This window comes from Cynocephalus volans, chromosome X (assembly GCF_027409185.1).
Source record: "Cynocephalus volans isolate mCynVol1 chromosome X, mCynVol1.pri, whole genome shotgun sequence".
Taxonomy (NCBI): domain Eukaryota; kingdom Metazoa; phylum Chordata; class Mammalia; order Dermoptera; family Cynocephalidae; genus Cynocephalus; species Cynocephalus volans.
This window is the reverse complement of record NC_084478.1, coordinates 9,627,675-9,646,149: the sequence shown is the minus strand read 5'-3', so window position 1 is coordinate 9,646,149 and position 18,475 is coordinate 9,627,675. Positions and strand designations below refer to the sequence as shown.

Genomic DNA, 18,475 nt, shown 5'->3' with positions numbered 1-18,475 from the left:
ATTAATACAACATCTTCACTGTTCTCAGAGGGGAGCAGGAAAAGCCCTCCCCACCCTTCTCCAGATGAGGTTGGTTTCAGGCTGCCCAGAGAGAGCTCATGGTGCTGGCTTCGAGACTGCAGCTCTCTTGCAGTCGGCCATCGACCCTGCCATAGGAGGGTTTGAACCTTAAGTAACTGGGGGATACACCCCAATTTCCCTTACGTTCATGTTCCATTTTGCGCTTTTTGCCATCCTTGCCAAATTTATCCGAAAGAACTTAGGAAAATAACATGAACAGGACAGAGAGACTTATTTGTACATAATTGAAAAAGTAACTGCTCAAAGTATGTATTTAGGTGAAAAAAGTAGGATCGTGTCTGCAACTGTCAGTTCAGCTCATCTTTTGTCCCTCTTGCCCTCCTTGTTCATGGAACTGACAGACTTATTTAGAAAGGAATCACAGTGCTAGGGAGGGAGCTAGTCTGGGGTCCTCCTAGGTGCCTGGCTAGAGCCCTCGCTCCTTCCCTGGGGCGGTGTCAGAGGTGAGCAGCCCGGGACACCGAGAAGGCACCTCCATGAGCCTGGCTGCGCTGCTCCCTGCCTTGGCTGTGTGTAGTTGACGCAGCTTCAGCTCCCAGGACCTGAGGGACATGTGCCACTTGCACATCCAGGTGCACTGCAGGGGCTGGTGTCCAGCATAGCCAACACTGGCTGAGACTGTCCATGACAGGCAGCCGAGATGCCGGGAAGCTAGGGTTGTCAGACACAGGTGTGCTAAGGAGGTAAAAGGTGCAGAGTCGGGTTTTCAAAGAGTTCCTGCAAAGTCTTTTTGGCTACACAGTGAACACGTGGGCAGACATGGACATGTGGTGTCCCACCCTGACCTCAGTCTCAGCAGCTTCCAGGCACTGGTGAGCCTGGCCTATTTTAAGCCTGAACCGCATTTTTAGAATCAGTTCACCTGTTTCCCTTTGGGGTGGAATTAATTTGCTTTGCCTTGCCTCTATCCATGAAAATATTCTGTCTCTTTGTCTCACACATGCCTAAAGATCAAGGTGTTCCACAGAAGGGGGCAGGATGCTCAGTAAGGTGGTGCGGTGACAGGCACCTCCCAGAAGCTGTGCGCCAGGGCAGTTTCTGCTCTCAGCTCTGTTTACTGATAGCTCCTCTTTACTGAACTCTTTCTGTGTGCCTGGCGTTTTGCGAAGTCCTCCGCAGTCTGGGTGCTCACGGTGGATATGAGTAGCATCCACCGAGATGTTGCAAAGCGGCAGAGTAACAGTGGCTGTCCCGGTGCCCAGATGCAAATCAGGAACTCCGGCCTGGCATCCAGCAGCCTGCCTGTGAAGACACTGAATGTTCTTTCCTTTCTTAGATTTCATTACACTCGGATTTTGTTTTCAACACAAAGAATGATCAGTGTTTGAGGTGATGGGTGTGCTCGTTACTCCGACTTGATTACACATGGTATACATGGACCAAAATATCACTCTGTACCATAAATGTGTACAATTATTACATATCAATTAAAATAATAATAAAAACATGAACCAAACAAACAGAAAAAGATGCCCCCGAGTGGATTGTTTTCAGAATCCGTGACTTACCTCATCCTTCTAATCCTATCTGGTTTAGATCACAGTTATCATTTTAAATACATTTATTTTACAACTATTAAAGTGATTTAATTACAAATTTAAAAAAAAAAAACTTGGAGCTTCTAGCAAAACTGGATGTGTGTTCTACAAGGCAGAGTGACTGTGTTATGCTTTGGGGACAGAGTCATCTGTGTCCCCCAGAATGGGACCCTTGTAAGGAGCAAGGAGACTGATCCCCGGATGCCCATTCACAGACGTGCATCTCCCGCCTCCTTCTGTGCCCTCTTGTGTCCCGTCTGCAGATGCACTCACAGACTCCGCCTGCCTGGAGCTTTAGAAACCCCACCCTGGCGTTTCCTTAGAGTATTTCCCTTTTGCTGACTTTCCCACAGTGTTATCATAGAAAGAGCTTTGACAAAAATAGGAACCCTGTGTCCTTTGCCCCTTTTGAGCATCTCAGGATTCTGTTGTTTTTTGTCCTTGGTTACTCTTCTGCTCACCACCATTCCTGTTAACTGTTCAAGGCAGGTGGGCGGAAACTCAGGCGGTCCATGAGTGGCCTCCTGGCCGGCTAGGGCTGGAGCCACTGGAAATACTTGGTGTGGGTTCCATGGGATCTTTGGTGGCATCAGGGTTTCCATCGATGATGTTATGGCTGGCCATGGGACCAGCCTCAAAACTTGCCAGTGTTTTCAGGGGACTGGCCAGAGCCCCTGCTTTAGTCCTGGTCCTCAGCAGGTCTGTTTTTCTCTCTCTCCACAGCAATCGCTGCTCGAGAAGCAGAGAGTCCTCATCCAGCAGCACCAGGATGCGAAGGAACTCAAAGAGAACCTGGACCGCCGCGAGCGCGTCGTGTTTGACATCCTGGCCAGCTATCTCGGCGAGGACAGCCTCGCGGACTACGAGCACTTCGTGAAGATGAAGTCAGCCCTCATCATCGAGCAGCGGGAGCTGGAGGATAAAATACGCCTTGGCGAAGAGCAGCTCAAGTGCTTGTCCGACAGCCTTCAGCCCGAGAGAGGCAAATAAGAGATCCGTCCGGCGGAGGACGGACATGGGGGCTTCAAGCTCTGTCCCCAAGGATGCAAGTGCAAAGCCCAGCCTGTATTTATATCCTGCAGAGAGGATCCTCCAATAGCAAAGTGGCTGTTAGAAAAGCAATAACTTCCGTGTGTGTTTGGGATGATTTATTTAATCTTTTAGTTTCCCCGTTGAATGCTAAGCAGAGAGGCTCACCCTCAGCCATCCTCCTCTCACCATAGCTGCCCATAATGCCGGGCTCTGCTGAATGGTGAGTTGCTACCATGCAGGCTGTGGGCGGGGTCCAGGTGCCCGCAGTGGTCATTGCCAGTGGGAGATCCGCTGCTGCTCCTGTCTTCAGACACTGAACCCGCAGCTCAGGAGGCAGCTGAGTGTCATTAAGGTGCATGAGCGTGGAGACCCTGGTGCGCATGTCTTCTCTTGTGATGCATCAGGTGTGGCTGCCACGTTCAGTCACTGCTCACTCAACAGTGTGTGTCTTCGTTGTCTCTATCATATGATGATGTTCTCTGACCCAGCAAAAATGATGATGGTAATGATAATTTATTAATATTTTGGAAAGATAAAAAGAAAAAAAGGTTAAAGAAAAGTTAAGTTTCCTAATGGTTAAAAACAACTGAAATGAACAAACTATGCATTGGGCTCACTCATTCTAAGATTAAAGTTGCCACTTAAATAATGTGCATGCTTTAAAGCATTCACACACAAGCAAACAAATAGTCCTTCTCACCCTACGCCACAGTTTAAATGATAAATTACTTGGTTAAAGGTGTGTCCCGCAATAATGTGTTTGTTAGCCATCTGTTTCCCAAGACCAAGAGAGTGTTTCTTAAGTTACTTTTCCCCCCGAACATTTATTTTGTGTGCCTGTGGTCATTAATGATAACTGGCTACTTTTCTTTTTTGCCTCCTTGAATCTGTTACCATGCCATGAGGGCCACATCCCACGTAATGTGAGACTCCTCCCTCTCTTTGTCCCGAGGTCCAGTGGACTACACGACTCCTACACTTGATCTTATTCTTCCACAGAGTTTAAAGATTCTGTGTCCTTTTCATTCGTTGAAAGGGCAAAATTCTAAAGAGAATCTGATTCACCTTTAAAAAACATTGTCATGCTGTCACTTTCCATGTGACAAGTTGCAGACAGAGAGAAAATATTTGCAAATCATGTATCTAACAAAGAAAATTTGTATCCAGAATGTATAAAGAACTCACAAAACTTAACAGTAAGAAATACAAACAGCCTAATTAAAAAGTGGGCAAAAGACTTGAATAGACACTTCACCAAAGAGGATATACGCATGGCAAATAAGCACATGAAAAGATGTCCAACAGCCTGCCGATGGCTTGGTTATAATTTATTTTATCTCATAATTGTAGATCTGGGTGTTTCTTCAAAAAAAATGTTGATATGGGCCGGCCCGTGGCTCACTCGGTAGAGTGCGGTGCTGATAACACCAAGGCCCCGGGTTCGGATCCCATATACGGATGGCCGGTTCGCTCACTGGCAGAGTGTGGTGCTGACAACACCAAGTCAAGGGTTAGGATCCCCTTACTGGTCATCTTTTTTTTAAAAAAAAAAAAAAAAAAAAAAAAAAATGTTGATATAATTAAATGCATGGTTAGTCGTGAGCCAATCCTTCAGATGTCTTCATGTCGAGGTAGTATAATAACAGGGCATCTGTTCTATCACGGGATTGTTTTAATCCTCATTGCCACTTAATCCCATAGAAGAAGTTTTCCAGCAGGTGGGGACATTTGCCTTTGTCAGCAGTGACCACAACCTTACCAAAGCGTTCACGCACATGCGCACAGATGTCTTAAAGGACCGAATCCACGCTTCCTGAGCCAGAGGGGCTGGGCTGGGCTCCGAGGCACTGCGCGGTCGGTAGCTAGCGCGCTGCAGAGAGCCGAGTCCGAACCAGCCAGCTTCCATAATGCAGGCAGCACACCGCCTTTTTGGCAGCCTACCAATGCAAAAAGGATAAATGTCTTTTCACAAGTGTTTCTTCCTGTTACATTAAGCTATTTCTAACTCGGAAAATCCCTGATCTGCCAATGAAGTGTCCTGCTCCTTTCCAGCTGGCAGTCCCTTGCTGTGAACATCGGTCACGTCACAAAAGCTGAAGCTGCTGTCCATGGACCTCCTTGCTTCCTCGGAGACAGCCGAAGTGATTTCAGAGTGTTTTGTTTTTAATTTAGATAAAGCTTTCACCTGTGATTCTTTCCCTTCAAGTACAGTATTGTGATCATTTTGATATGTATGTAAAATGTGAATAATTTGTGTGTCTGTACCCAGCCTTTTGATGTCTTTTTAGGACTTTCTCTTATACATAGCAATATATAGTGCCCTAGTATCTTTTCAGCAAAGCACATTATCGTCACAACTGTCCTGTCTGTTCCTGTTTGCCTCTTAAATGTCTGGCTAGCAGGGACCCAAAGATTCAGTGAGTGCATGTACATAACTTTGTATATAGTTATATTATTACATATAAAACAATCTGGTGCTAATGGGAGGCCCTTGGCAATCTTAGGTGGAGGCTGACCCCTCACCCTGTGTCTTAGCGCAGGTGTGGAATGCCTGTGCAGTGCGATTTCGGTCAGGAGTGTGGCCTGTGGCTTGTATCCTTCAGTCCACCAAGGCAAATGTGTACAGAGTTCAGGCTCGACTCATCACTTACCTAAACAACAGATCATCCTGCTTGACTGTAACAAAATAAATACTGTCTCTCCAAGTGAATGGAGCATGTCTTTGATTTATGTTACAGCTTCGATCAGTGTTACAGCTTTTTTTTTTTAAAGAGTCAGAATATCCTTGCCATATGTCAGATTCTTATTTTAAACCATTTGAGTAAAGTGTGCTATTGGTTATCTGTGTGTAATTTACTTATGCCGGTCTAGTTAAGGCCAATCAGTTTGCACTCAGGAGAAAGTCAGGGACACAGGTCATATCAGTTAACTATTGCCCCAGTAATGCTGCCTAACTGTAAGATCTCAGCAGTGTACAGTGCGAAACGTTTACTTGGCTCGTGAATTTGTGGATCATCAGCTGGCCCAGGCTGGGCTCTGTGCTGTGTGCCTCTCATCTTCCTCCTGGGACCAGCAGTCTGGCCTGGGCATGTCCAGGGCAGAAGCACGAAGCAGGAAGCCCCGCCACAAAGGTGCTAGTCACAGCTTTGGTCCTATCACACCTGCTAACCTTCCACTGGCCAAAGCACATCACATGGCCTAACCCAGAGTCAAAGGGCATGAACAGGCGCCACCTCTGTAGTGGAAGAAATTATACTGTCATGTGGCGGAGTATGGACACAGGGAGGTGTGAAGATTCGGACTGCCAATGGGCTCTGGCACTGGTGCCTACTAAGATGGAGTGGCACTAAAGTGTTAGGAGCGTGGAGCAAAGCCACCTCTGTCACCTCCTAGTTGTAAGGCCATAAGCAAGTGACCTAGGCACTCTGGGGCTCAGCTTCCTCTCCTGAAACTGGAGATGAACTGTGAGATCACGTGAGTCGATGCACGTCAGTACTCATAGAACCCATGCCTGGTTCAGAGAAGCCCTGTCCGAGCTGCGAATGCTGTTGTTTTCTCATTACAGTCTGGAGCTGGAGGAAACGCCACAACCACCGGAGAGCCAGTTGGTGTCTTCTGGGTTGGTAAGATTAGAAATGCTTCTGTTAAGGGGCAGATTTGTGGGACCTCAAGGTTAAGGCCATTGGGATTGTCGGAGGACAGTTTTTAATAAAATAATGCAAAATTAGGTTGGAGAATATTTCAAATTTTAAAAATTCACAACAAATTAGATTTTAAAAAGCAGACAAATACACATTCTGTTTTTACTTTTGGCTTCTACCATTCTACCAGGCTATGTCAGCCTGACTTATTTGAGTTCTGAAATGATGAAATTGGGCTGGGTCAGTTGGTTAGAGTGTAATGTAACACCAAGGTCAAGGGTTTGGATCTCCACACAGGCCAGCTGCCAAAATAAGTTAACGAAATGATCAAGAAATTCGTACACAGGAGCAATTCAAATGCAGTTTTAGATGCTGCTGTGATGTTAGGCCATGCGGTTGTATAATCAGATGCCATTTTGTAGGTACCTCAACTCATGGATGTCAGCGTGCAGGAGTTTCTTCCTGAGCACTTGTGTGTTCAGGCTGATGTACTGCACTGGTGACAGTTTTGTCTGCTCTGTGGTGTGGACCCGTCAGACTTCACCGAGATGGCATGCGTCGGGTACACAGGTACACTGCCACACAGTCTGAGACGTGGGGACACAGCACACGTCCTATTGGAGGAAACCAAGGCAGCCTGACAACAAGATGTTATGTATGATCCTGGAAGGAATCCCAGAGTAGAAAGAGGACATTAGTTGGACAATTGGTGAAATTTGGGAAAGGGCTGTTGCTATGGGTTGAATGTCCCCTCCAATACTCATGAAACTTAATACCCAATGTGGCAATTTTGAGAGGTGGGGCATGTAAGAGGTGATCGGATCACGAGGGCCTTGTGAGTGGATTAATTCATGGGTTAATGGGTTATCAGAAGTGGGACTGGTGGCTTTGTAAGATAAGGAAGAGAGACCTGAGCTATCACATTCAGCCCCCCTCCATGTGGTTTCCTGCACTGCCTCAGGACTCTGCAGTGTCCCTGCCAGCAAGGAGGCCCTCGCCAGATGTGCCCCTCACCCTTGGACTTCTCAGCCTCCAGAACTGTAAGAAATAAATTTACTTCCTTTATAAATTACCCAGTTTCAGGTATTCAGTTACAAGGAACAGAAAACAGGCTAAGACAGTCTGTAGGTGATAATAGTGTATCGATGTTAATTTTTTAATTCTGATCCTTGTACTGTGGTTTTGTAAGTGGTTTCCATTTGGGAAGCCTGGGTGATGAATATGTAAAGATACTTGTGCTATTTGCCACTTTTTAAAGTCTGAATCATTTCAAAATGGATAATAATTTTAAAAATTAAGGGAGATTGTCCTTCAGCCTTATCCGAAGAGCCTTTACTCATATGTTGTAACATTCTAGCACTTTCATCCACTACCTAAGAGGAGCTTTAAGGTGGAGTTCCAGTATTTTATCATAAACAAAAGGATCCAATATGATATGACTCAGTGTTGCATAATGTGGGTGGGTCCTGCTTGCATTTCTGACCCCAGCAGCTGTAGCACTTCAGTGAGTACAGGGGTGGCCCCGAGTAGAGGGGTGGCCCTGGCAGGTGTGGCGGGAGAGGGCACAGGAGCAAGCCCCTAATGGGAAATGCGGGTTTCTTCATCAGCAAGGCCTAGTGTTGTTATTCTCAGCCCTGAGACGAGAAAGGAGGGAGAGCTCGAAGAAGGCAGGGCTGTGACCCGTGAGAGATGCTGGTTTGTGAAGGTTCAGGGACAGACAAGGAATCTGTGTGTGATGGCGCTCAGAAGAGTCCCCTCCAAAGAACAGCTCAGAGAAGACCTTTTCCTTTGGCGCTGGCTGATTGAGTCTGGGAAGCCCCTGCTATGCATTCCTCCGTTGGGGGTTCTCAGCATACTGAGGTTTCCAAGAAAGTCTGCAATAAAGAGTCCTATTTATCTTTTTGCTCAGGGTTTCCCAAATATATTTGAGCTTCGGTTGCCACCACACCAATAGGTGTTTTAAAATGTAATACCAATCAGAATGCCCAGATGCCTCGACAGACAGTTCTACAGATGGTAACTCCTGGTGGCAATGTGGGACTGTTGGATATAAGGGGGCCTGTCCCTTGAGATGGAGGGGAGGACCTTACAGTTGTCTGTCTCCATATAAGACTGTGGTCTTTAAATTTGATTTTGCATAATTCCTTTTTTTTTTTTGGTGGCTGGCTGGTATGGGGATCTGAACCCTTGGTGTTAGCAGGACCATGCTGTAACCAACTGAGCTAGCTGGCCAGCCTAATTTTGCATAATTCTTTATCCAAATTAGCTTTGGATATGAGAGAAATGATGCAAAACACACATATAGATACACACACACACACACACACACACACATGCATTCCTATGTGCGTGTATGTATATGCATAGCTAACAATGTACTTACATGTTAAAAAATATTTCTGTGCCAAACACATGATTGGCATCTTACACTCCTTATGAAGGGCCACCTGCCTGATAGTGACACAGCTCTCATTAGCTCATAGGTCTCCTGGTACAGCCCCACTCCCCACATCCATTTCTCCCATCTGATGGCCCCGTCTTTCTTATTGCCATCTCCACTCTTTGCTGTGCCAACTGCCTGTGGCAACAGTTCTAGGATTTACTCAAGAGGAATGAAAGTGTCTTAGGCCCTTAACATGCACTATCCCCTTTTATCCCTAGAATGGTCATTTTCCCTCCCATACAGTTAAGGACTCTAAGGCTTTTCAGAGAGGTTAGGTAACGTGTCCAGTGTCACACAGCCGGGAAGTGGCAGAGCTAGAAGTCAGTCCTGATCTTAACTTCGGGTTCCTCTTCCTCAGGGAACCTATGGGATGCTCTGGGGGAGGAGGTTTTTTACTGTAAATGATGCTCCACTTGAGGTTGACCTGGGAGGCCTGATAAATAGAAAATGGAAGGTATATTCAGAGAGTAGAATATGCACAGCAGTGAACAGGAGTAAGTTCCATGGGTGAATCTCAAGAGAATTCTGCTGAGTGAAAGAATCCAGGCAGAAAAGAGCTCAGCCTGGGTGGTGCATTTATATGAAGTTCCCGAAGATGCAATAATGGCAGGAGTGGAAAGACTGGCTACCTCCACAGCCGGCGTAGAGATGTCCTGGAAACAGCCTTCATCTTCCTCTGTCGGCTAGGTGCACAGGTGTCCCCATATGGAGAAACCACCTGTGTTCAGTGGAGATGTGTGCCCTTGATGTGAGCTACACCATGATGTGAGGCTTTTGCCGTGCTTTAACAGACATGGCTAGGAAGGAAGCAGTAAGGACCTTTGGGTCAATTTGTTGAAAATGATGAGCTGTTCTTAGTTCTTCAGGTGTTTTTCCTGGGGTTTTGTCCACAGGGTTTGGTTTATATGTGTGTTTTATAAGTTTTGACTCCCTCCCCTCTGTGCTGTCTATGATGGTCAGATCTTAATTTGTATGTTTTGTCTCTTCTTACTCTTTGGGCTATAAAGGAGAGCAGGTCCTGTGATTCAATCTGATTATTTCCATAGTCAAAACCTGGAAACAGCCCCAAGGTTGATCAGTAGGAGAATAAAGCAACAGACGGTGGTCTGTTTATACAGTGGAATGCTACTCGGGGGTATAAAGGCATGGACTACGAGTCACACAGGAGTACACGTGCATCTCAGGAGCATCATGCTGAGTGACAGGCGGCTGACACACACGAGACCTGCTGCACAGCTTCATCTACGTGGGCTTCTAGAATGGGTCAAACAACGTGTGGTAGGAAACATCAAGATAGTGGTTGTCTCTGGGGTGGGGGTTGATTAGAAATGGGCATGGGGCCCCTTCTGGGGTGAGGTTAACATTCTGGATACGCTTGAACAACTAAACATTTTAGCAGAAGAGTATGTCCCTGTTCGTATCCAGTCATAAAATTATCGGCCCATGAACAGACCAGGAAGATGTGCAGCCCATTCTAATCGAAGGAAGAAGCAAAACAATAGCATGTGCAGAGAGACTTTCAAATAAGAAAGATGCTGAGCATGAAAATTTTATTTTATTTTATTTTGAGATTTTCTGAAATTTATTAATAAAATGACTTACTGCAAATGTTTGTTAAATAACAAATGATTTAAAACTTCTCTTTATACATCTCCCATTACCTTTGGGCCAGATGCTGCTGTCAACTGTTGACCACTTTAGGCCCTTTCAATGTGTCAGCGTAATGCAAGTCTCAAGTTTTATTTCTCCTCCTTACAAGAGACCCAAGGCTTATTCTCCAGTACAACCCTAGATTGTATGCTTGCTGAGCCTTCAACTTCAATTTTTATTTCACTGTCACTTTATTTTTTGCCCTTTGGAGATTTTCCTTATTTTCTTGTGAGCACAATAATGCAGTATTTGTGGTGGAAATTTCATTCAGATGTGTGCTTTGCCAGACTCCTGGAAGTGGGCTTCACTAACTTTAACTTGTGATTTTATGTCTTCCCTGACTATGTGTGTATAAGTATACTGTAATAATTATTTTTGATAAAATATATGGCTTTACAGGAAAATATAAATTACCAAATTTAACTCAGGAAAAGTAGAAAGTTTAAATAGATAAAATCAGAGATAGTGAATCTGAAAATATAAACAAAATATTACCTCCAGGGCAGGAATAGATTATTGTGATGGTACACAATCTTTCAGAAAATAGAAATATATGGACAGCAACTCAGTTGATTTTATTAAAACATTACCGTATTATCCAAATAATAGAAAATTTTCCCAAAACTTTAGTAAGTGCCTATGTGTATTCAAAATTCTAGGTCAGAGGTTCTAGGCATACAGAGATGAATCTCATTTCTGCTTTCAAGTTCACAGACTAGTCATGAAAATTTTATTTACATATTCTCTTTGTCTAAAGTTTCCAGTCCTAGGACTGTAGAACGTATATTTGGAATTAGAGTCCTTTTTAAACTCTGACTGGCAAGAGCATTTTCTTCATAAACAGATCCAAAGAATCCAAATAGTAGCAAATGTTAGATGTTGTCTTAGGCCATCTGGGCCACTGTAACAAAGTACCATAGACTGAGTGGCCCAAACAGCAGACATGTGCTTCTCACAGTTCTGGAGGCTGGAAGTCTGAGGTCAGGGCACCACCACGGTTGCGTTCTGGTGAGGACTCTTCTGATTGCTAACTTCTCATTGCATCCTCACCTGTCACAAAGAGAGCAAACTAGCTCTCTGGCCTCTTAAGAAGGCACTGATCCCATCCATGAGGGTTGTGCCCTCAGGACCCAATCACCCTCCAAAGACCCCACCTCCACATACTATCACACCAGGGGGTCATTTCAACACAGGGTTTGGGGGTGGGGGACACAAGCATTCAGTCCATAACAGATGTCAGCTTCTTGGTATCCTGTTACACCTCTTTTCTCTGTGTAACGGATACTAAGAAAAAGAATTATGCAAATACTCAAGCACTATGTATGCACTGAGGCCCAGACACACTGCACTTTGGTAATTTCTCCATCAGGAGGAGTGAAATCGAGTGTGGCAGCCACCTCCAAAGTTAGCCTCTCCCTTTTATTGTAAAGACAAGGAAGTTTTACAAGAAAATTCAGTTGATTTAACCATTACAAAAACACAAGGATATCAGCAGAATTATGGCTGACAAAGGGAAAACTAGTAACATCATTGAAATAAGCGTAGTGACATTCCATAATGCAATTTACAAAAGGTTAAGTCAATCCGCCAACAAAAGCTTGACCTTAGGAAACACTGTTTTTACCTACAGCAATTTCCCCAGCATATTTACATATCAATCAAGTAATTGCCTGTCCTTGAGCCAGCAACCTTGCTGTGCTACAGTTCTATATCTTACAACAGAGACTTTAGCCTGGGGCAAGTTTCCTGTCTTTTGCAAGGTTAACATTTCTATATGTAATCCCAAAAGGTTAGGCTAAATCAGAGACTACAGGGCTTTGGAGGCCCTGTGAAATACATTTGTTTTATAGTATACTCAACAGTATCCTGTGTATAAGAAAAGTATTTTTCTTCAGCAACATCTTTCTAAATTTAAGTGAAAAAAACCCAAAATGATATCTAAGAAGTAGAAGGTGGTGTATTTGTCAATGTGTAAGACAGCCATGACCTACAGGGCAGAAGGAAAGGGACAGGCCTTGTGGAACTTCCAGTCTGTATATTCACCTTGAAGTGACAAAATATTAATTCTAAGTAGGCTGTGGAACACGTGTATTATGATCCTCAAAACAACTACAGACAACCTAACAGATAGAGTGGTTTATAGAATGTCTTCTCTACATGTGGTTTTAATACTTTTCCTTTTAGTCCCAGTTGTAAAGTTCGTTGGGTGTGCTTTGTACTCAAATCTTTGCACAATCTCTGCTCATTTGCTTAGGAGAAATTCCTTGTCATGGGAACACCGGAGGCAAAGTGGAGTTTTGACTTCCACATGACATCTAGCCCTCCGCACTGGCTTGCTGACATCATTGGCCTTTTTGGCCGTCTCATTTCTTACTACAGAAGCCCCATCTGAAGCTATGCCCAATCACTATTTCACCATGTGTACTATGTCCCAAGAAGCTCATGACTCAACTGGGAGGTCACTTCCCATGAATTAACCATGTCCTTCCTAATGTGTTCATTGTCGATGGCCTTTCACAATTACATCTCACCCAGGTCAGTGCCACCTCTGCTGACACCTGCATTCATACACTGCCATTGCTTTAAAACATGTCATTACCTCCCTGTGATATGAATTAAATACAATGTGGGAGGGACAAGAGAGACTTGAGATGGACTCTGATGGTCCACTGGTAAACATACTCTGCCCCCCAAGGCTAACAGACAAAGAAGAGACATGACCAAGAAAAGACACCAAAGACAGTGCTGTGGCCCAATGAAGAACGGGCACTGCCATGGTGGCCGTGCCTAGCAACTGGGAATTTAGAAGGCGGGAACAGTGGCTGGTGGAATGCGGTGGCAAGTGGAAGGCTGAGGGAAGGGCCTCAGAATCGAGACCGGCCCACAGTGTGGCTCAGAAGCCAGTGACAAGGGGCTGAGACGGACGTCTGAGAGGAGCTGTGTCCACCCCAACCCCGCCACCCAGCGAGCTGGCTGTCCTCCCCGCGACTCGTGGCTCACTTGGAGACTGCATCACTGGTTAGTGGAGCCTTAGTCCTTCTTTGCTGTGTTGTTTTAAATTGGGGTAAAGTGTACATGACAAAGTTTACCATTTGAACCATTTTGAATGTACAGTTCAGTGGCATTGAGGACATTGACATTGTGTGCCACCATCACCACCATCCACCTCCAGAACTTTTTCATCTTCCCCAACTGGAACTGTCCCCATTAAACACTGCTGACGTTAACTCTGTCCTCCCTCCCCCGCTCCCAGACCCTGATACCCCTAATTCTACTTCCTGTCTCTGAGTTTGACTCCTCTACGTACTTCCCAGAAGTGGTATCAGACACTGTTTGTCCTGTGTGTCTGGCTTATGTCACTTAGCATGATGGTCTTGAGGGTCATCCATGTTGTAGCGTGTGTCAGAATTCCCCTCCTTCCTTTTTAAGCCTGTAAGTAGGTGTGACATTCCACTGTCTGGATACACCACGCTTCGCTTATGACTCATCCACGGACGGACACTTGGTCCCACCTCCTGGCTGCTGTGAATAGTGCCGCCATGAACATGGGCATGTGAATATATTTTTGAGTTAATGCTTTCACTTCTTTTGGGCATAGACCCAGAAGTGGAATTGCTGGATCATATGGTAATTCTGTCTACTTTTTTCAGAAATCGCCATATTTTCCACAGTGGCGGCACCGTTTTTTACATTCCCGCCAGCAATGCACAGGGTTCCAGTTTCTTCACGTGCTCAGCAGTACTTGTTACTTTCTGGTTTTGTTGTTGTTTTTAATGATCCTAATGGATGTGAAGTGATAGCACATTGTGCTCAATATATTTTAAGGCAGGTAGAGTTAAAAGAGAACAGAGAAAATGTCAACACAGATACTGAGGATAAAAATATGTATGCAACAATTAATAATACGCTTGGAACAACACTTGTAAAAAAATAGCCCTCTGATTTCTGTCTGTTTGATTTTTCATTCTACAAATATTGAACAGCTTCTCTGACAGCCTTTTCTTTCCTAGCCCCGTCCTCACCTCCACAGTGGAGGGCATCCCTTGATCCAACAGAGGCCGCCTGAGATAAGGAAGAAGTTCTCCCACCAGTGCCCAACCCAGTCTCCCTTCCCAGAGGTAAGAACTTTTACCATTTCCTCCACCCATTATCTATCATAAGCAAACATGTTTTATAGCTTGTATAATATATATATGCACACATTTTTATAATTATATATTTATTTTCTAATATATATATGAACATGTATTATATAAAATATATAATTAACTTTTACAGAAATGGACCTTCCTATACAAACTCTTCTGCAACTGAAGTTTTTACTTAGCAAAGTATTTTGAACAGTTTTCCTTGCCAGGACACCTCCCCTTGCTCTGTCTCTCTCAGTCTGTCTGTCTGTCTCTGTGTCTCTTTCTTTAATGAAAACCATGTGTGTGTATGGTACATAAATAGTGCCCCAAGGCATACTGTGAACAGGGCATTGCCCTCCCATCCCAGACCCCACTCCCAGAAACTGCCTTCAGTGGTTCCAGGTGCTGTCTTTCCAGAACATTCCATGCATATTCAGATGTATGGTAAGAAGACATGTGTATCCTTTCATATTTACACAAATTATAAAATACACATTGTTCTGTAACGTTTACCCTTGGTAATGGATCTTTCTTCCTCAATGCATGCGTGTGCATGTACACACACACACACAAACACACACACACACATACTGACACACCTGTGTATATGTGTGTAAATATGGGTGGGAGGTGCCTTCACTGGTTTTCTGGTCCCACTGTTGCACCTGCAGGTGATTCTCTGTCCCGCAGCTCTGGGAAGGAGGAGTTTCTTCATCTCTCTTGTGCATGGACCTCTCTGAGTTGAGGACAAAGTGACTTCTCTAATGTGGCTTTGCCAGCACTGATGAATCCCTCACCTTTAGAGACAGAGTCTGCGCTCCCCATCTCTGGCCCAACCATGGGACGTCAGAGGGAGCCCACAACTTTAACTCATTAATTAATTGTCGTTCCCTTCCAAACAGTGTTCTCCCAAATGCACTGTACTGGAGACTGGTGGGCTCAGTTGCCCAGTGTCCCTGGGTGGCAGAGTCTGTGCCAGCAGAGGCTGTGTCGTGCCATCTCTTCCACTAACTGAATTCCTCTCTGTAACAACAGATGCAATTACCTTGCACATTTAAATGCTTCCTGCCAGCCCACATGTTCCAGCAGCCCGCCCCAAACTGGGAGTTCCTGAAGTCACTTCAAAGGGAATTCTCAAAGTCAGTTAAAGTCACTCAGCCCCACTCTCACATTCCTACCAAGGTGCCAGTTCAATTGTCCCTTCAGACTGATGTATTCAGGATTATGTGGCCATAAAGAATGATTGTTATAAAGGTGGCATCTGCCAGGAAGCTTCTGGCCCTGGTAGAGCTTTCTGATTTCAGCCTGGAGTGAGCCTTCCCTGCTCCTGCACGGGATGCTGTGCGGGCTGCTGTGACATCCTCCCTGCCTCGTGGGCATTGGCCCTGTGCCTCCACTGCACCTGTCCCATCCAGGCTCCCACCTCGCCACACAGAGGCCAGATGGATCTTCCTTGAGGGGATGGGGGTCTGTGAACTATTCCTCTGGACCCTTCCCAGCACCCAGGAGAGTGTTTTGCACATAGTAGATGCTCCACAAATGTCTTCCCTCTGTACATACCTTCTCTTCGTAGAAGGACACCAGTGACATTGTTTAACGCTCACCTTAATGACCTCACTTTAATTTGATTACCTCTGTAAAAACCCTAGTTCCCAGTAAGGTCTCGGGAGAAATGTAGACAGGAAGGAGGGAAATGTGATGGGAAGAGACTTGCCACATTCTGTCCCCAAAGAAGCAGGTGGGAAAAGGGGAGAAGCTGCACCTTACCAGGAAGGTGGTGCAGATTGGGAGCCAGGAAGCAATTCTATGTGGCCAGAGGAAATCGGGAGCCATCACCGCACCTAAAAAGTTCCATCTGTTTGCTCATTCGCTCACATGTGTCTCCTGTGGCCAAGCAGTGCTGGAAGGGCCACGGCATAGTGGTAAACAAGACAGGTAAGGTGAGGAAGACCAGCAAGAAGGAAGGATGGAAGGAAGGAAACAAGTAAGACATTGCAGATGGTCACAAAGTAAAGCCAGGAGGGAGCGGGGAGTGATGGCCTGGGAGGTGCCGTTTTTGGAAGATTGATGAGGAAGGGCCCACTGTGAAGACGGCGCTAGGGCAAAGGCTGAAAGCGGCGCGGTGAGGAAGGGAGGTGTTTGGTTAGTTCATAATCTGCAGTACGTATTACGTGACCAAGAAGAGATGTCAGGTGGCAATTAATCTTCCTAATGTGCATTCTTCAAAGTAGGGCATTTGGTTTATACGCCAACTGGAATCCCAAGAAACTAACAAGAGTCAACCCCTCCAAACAGTTCAATTCTCAGTGTGCTGACAAAATTCAGTTTAGTCCTACTGTTCTTCAGTAAAAGGAACCAGGGCTCTTTGAAGAAATGGTTGATTCCTTGTGGTACCAGCAAGTAAGGAAGTGCTCAAAAAAGAATGCAGCCATGGGGAAGGGACACTGGAGCCCACAGGGAAAAAGCTCACTCTGGAAAAAAAAATTAGAGGGTGAAAAGATGGAAGACAATGAATTCGTATAGTCTCAAAGTAATTCCCCCAAGATATTTATTAAACACAAGAGAAAGATTAAATACAAAGGAAAATAGCTTTACACGAAAGAAATCAGCAGATACTCCCGCATCCAAGTGATGGGGCCCAGCATCCCCAGTCATGAGACATACAGACATTGTGAGCGCCTTGACCTCATGCACTGGGAAGGACACACATAATTTCTGTGTTATTCCAAAATGTACAAACTCTTTCCAATCATGAAGAAACATCTAGAAAACCAAAATTAGTGGATATTTTGCAAAATATCTGACTAGTACTATCTAATAGTCTCAAGGAGATGAAAGACAAGGAAATACTGAGGACCTGTCACAGGTTGGGGGAGACTAAGGAGATACAACAACTAAAGACAATGAGGGCTCCTGGATCCTTGACCAGAAAAAGGACATCAGTGGGAAAAGTTATGATATTCAAATAAGATCTGTAATTTAGTTAATTGTATTGTGCTGATGTTAATTACCATCATGGTTATGTCAGATCTGAACATTGGGAGTAGCTGGGTAAAGGGTATATAAGAATTCTCTGTATGATTTTGCAAGTTTTTGTAAGTCTAAAATGAGTTTCAAAAACAAGTTTTCAAAATCAAGATTAGTATTAACTTTCCAATGAAAATTCTAGGTAAAGATGTTAAAACCTCGCAATTGTCTGGCCTGCCCAAGTCGACCCCAGTGGTTACAGAGCAGATAATGATGGGATGTAGCAGGGAAAACAATCTTTTGGAATATTGGATTTACAGTACGCTGAGAAAATAAGCCTTCGGACGTTGAGGATTCTTCACCTGGGCCAATCCATTAATGTCCATACCGGCCTTGGTTTCTCTCCTGGTGGGTTGTTGGTTGACCTGGGTTGACAGTGATCAGCAGTAGAGGATCTCCAAGGCAAGCTGCAGAGCTACCCGTAATGACGGCATAGCAGAGACCCAGGGGGAGCTTTAATTTGAGGAGGGGGAGAGGCAGAGATGAGCCATAGCACAGCGTTCAAGAGAGGCCAAATCTGGGGTTGTGCCGCTCTGTGGGCAAGACCGTTCTTGGATTCTTTTGAGCACAATGAACTGGAAATATTGTGACCCCAAGAGAAAGATGCCGATGGAAGATTTTCGTGTTCCTCTCACTAGCTTCTAGTGGCAATGGCAGATGGTACATTATCTTGCTGCTCGCCCTCTATTGAAGGTGGGATTCTTCAAGGCTCTGAGCAGCCACCCCCTCCCCTCCAGTGTTGGGGTGGGGGACTAGCGGATCTTATTCCGGGATGGGGGTTTGCCACCAGTCAACCTCCACTGGGCCATTTGGGAGAGGCAGGACACAGGCCATGGGTGGGGAAGGTTCTGACTCATATTTTTACGCAAAATAGAATTTGAAGATCTATGTTGACCTCTAATAAGTTTTACTTCTCAATTTTACAGGGATACT

At 45.1% G+C, this 18,475-nt stretch overlaps 1 protein-coding gene across 4 annotated transcripts in view; it reads left to right on the top strand.

Moving 5' to 3' along the window:
• Positions 1-2,609, top strand: part of LOC134367373 (protein Shroom2-like) — a 125,324-nt gene extending 122,715 nt beyond the window's left edge. For all 4 annotated transcript variants that reach the window (XM_063084110.1, XM_063084109.1, XM_063084108.1 and 1 more), the window contains one exon: positions 2,343-2,609. In XM_063084110.1, the coding sequence (XP_062940180.1) occupies positions 2,343-2,609 (267 nt within the window). The remainder of the gene's footprint in view (positions 1-2,342) is intronic.
• The last annotated feature ends 15,866 nt before the right edge of the window (positions 2,610-18,475 follow it).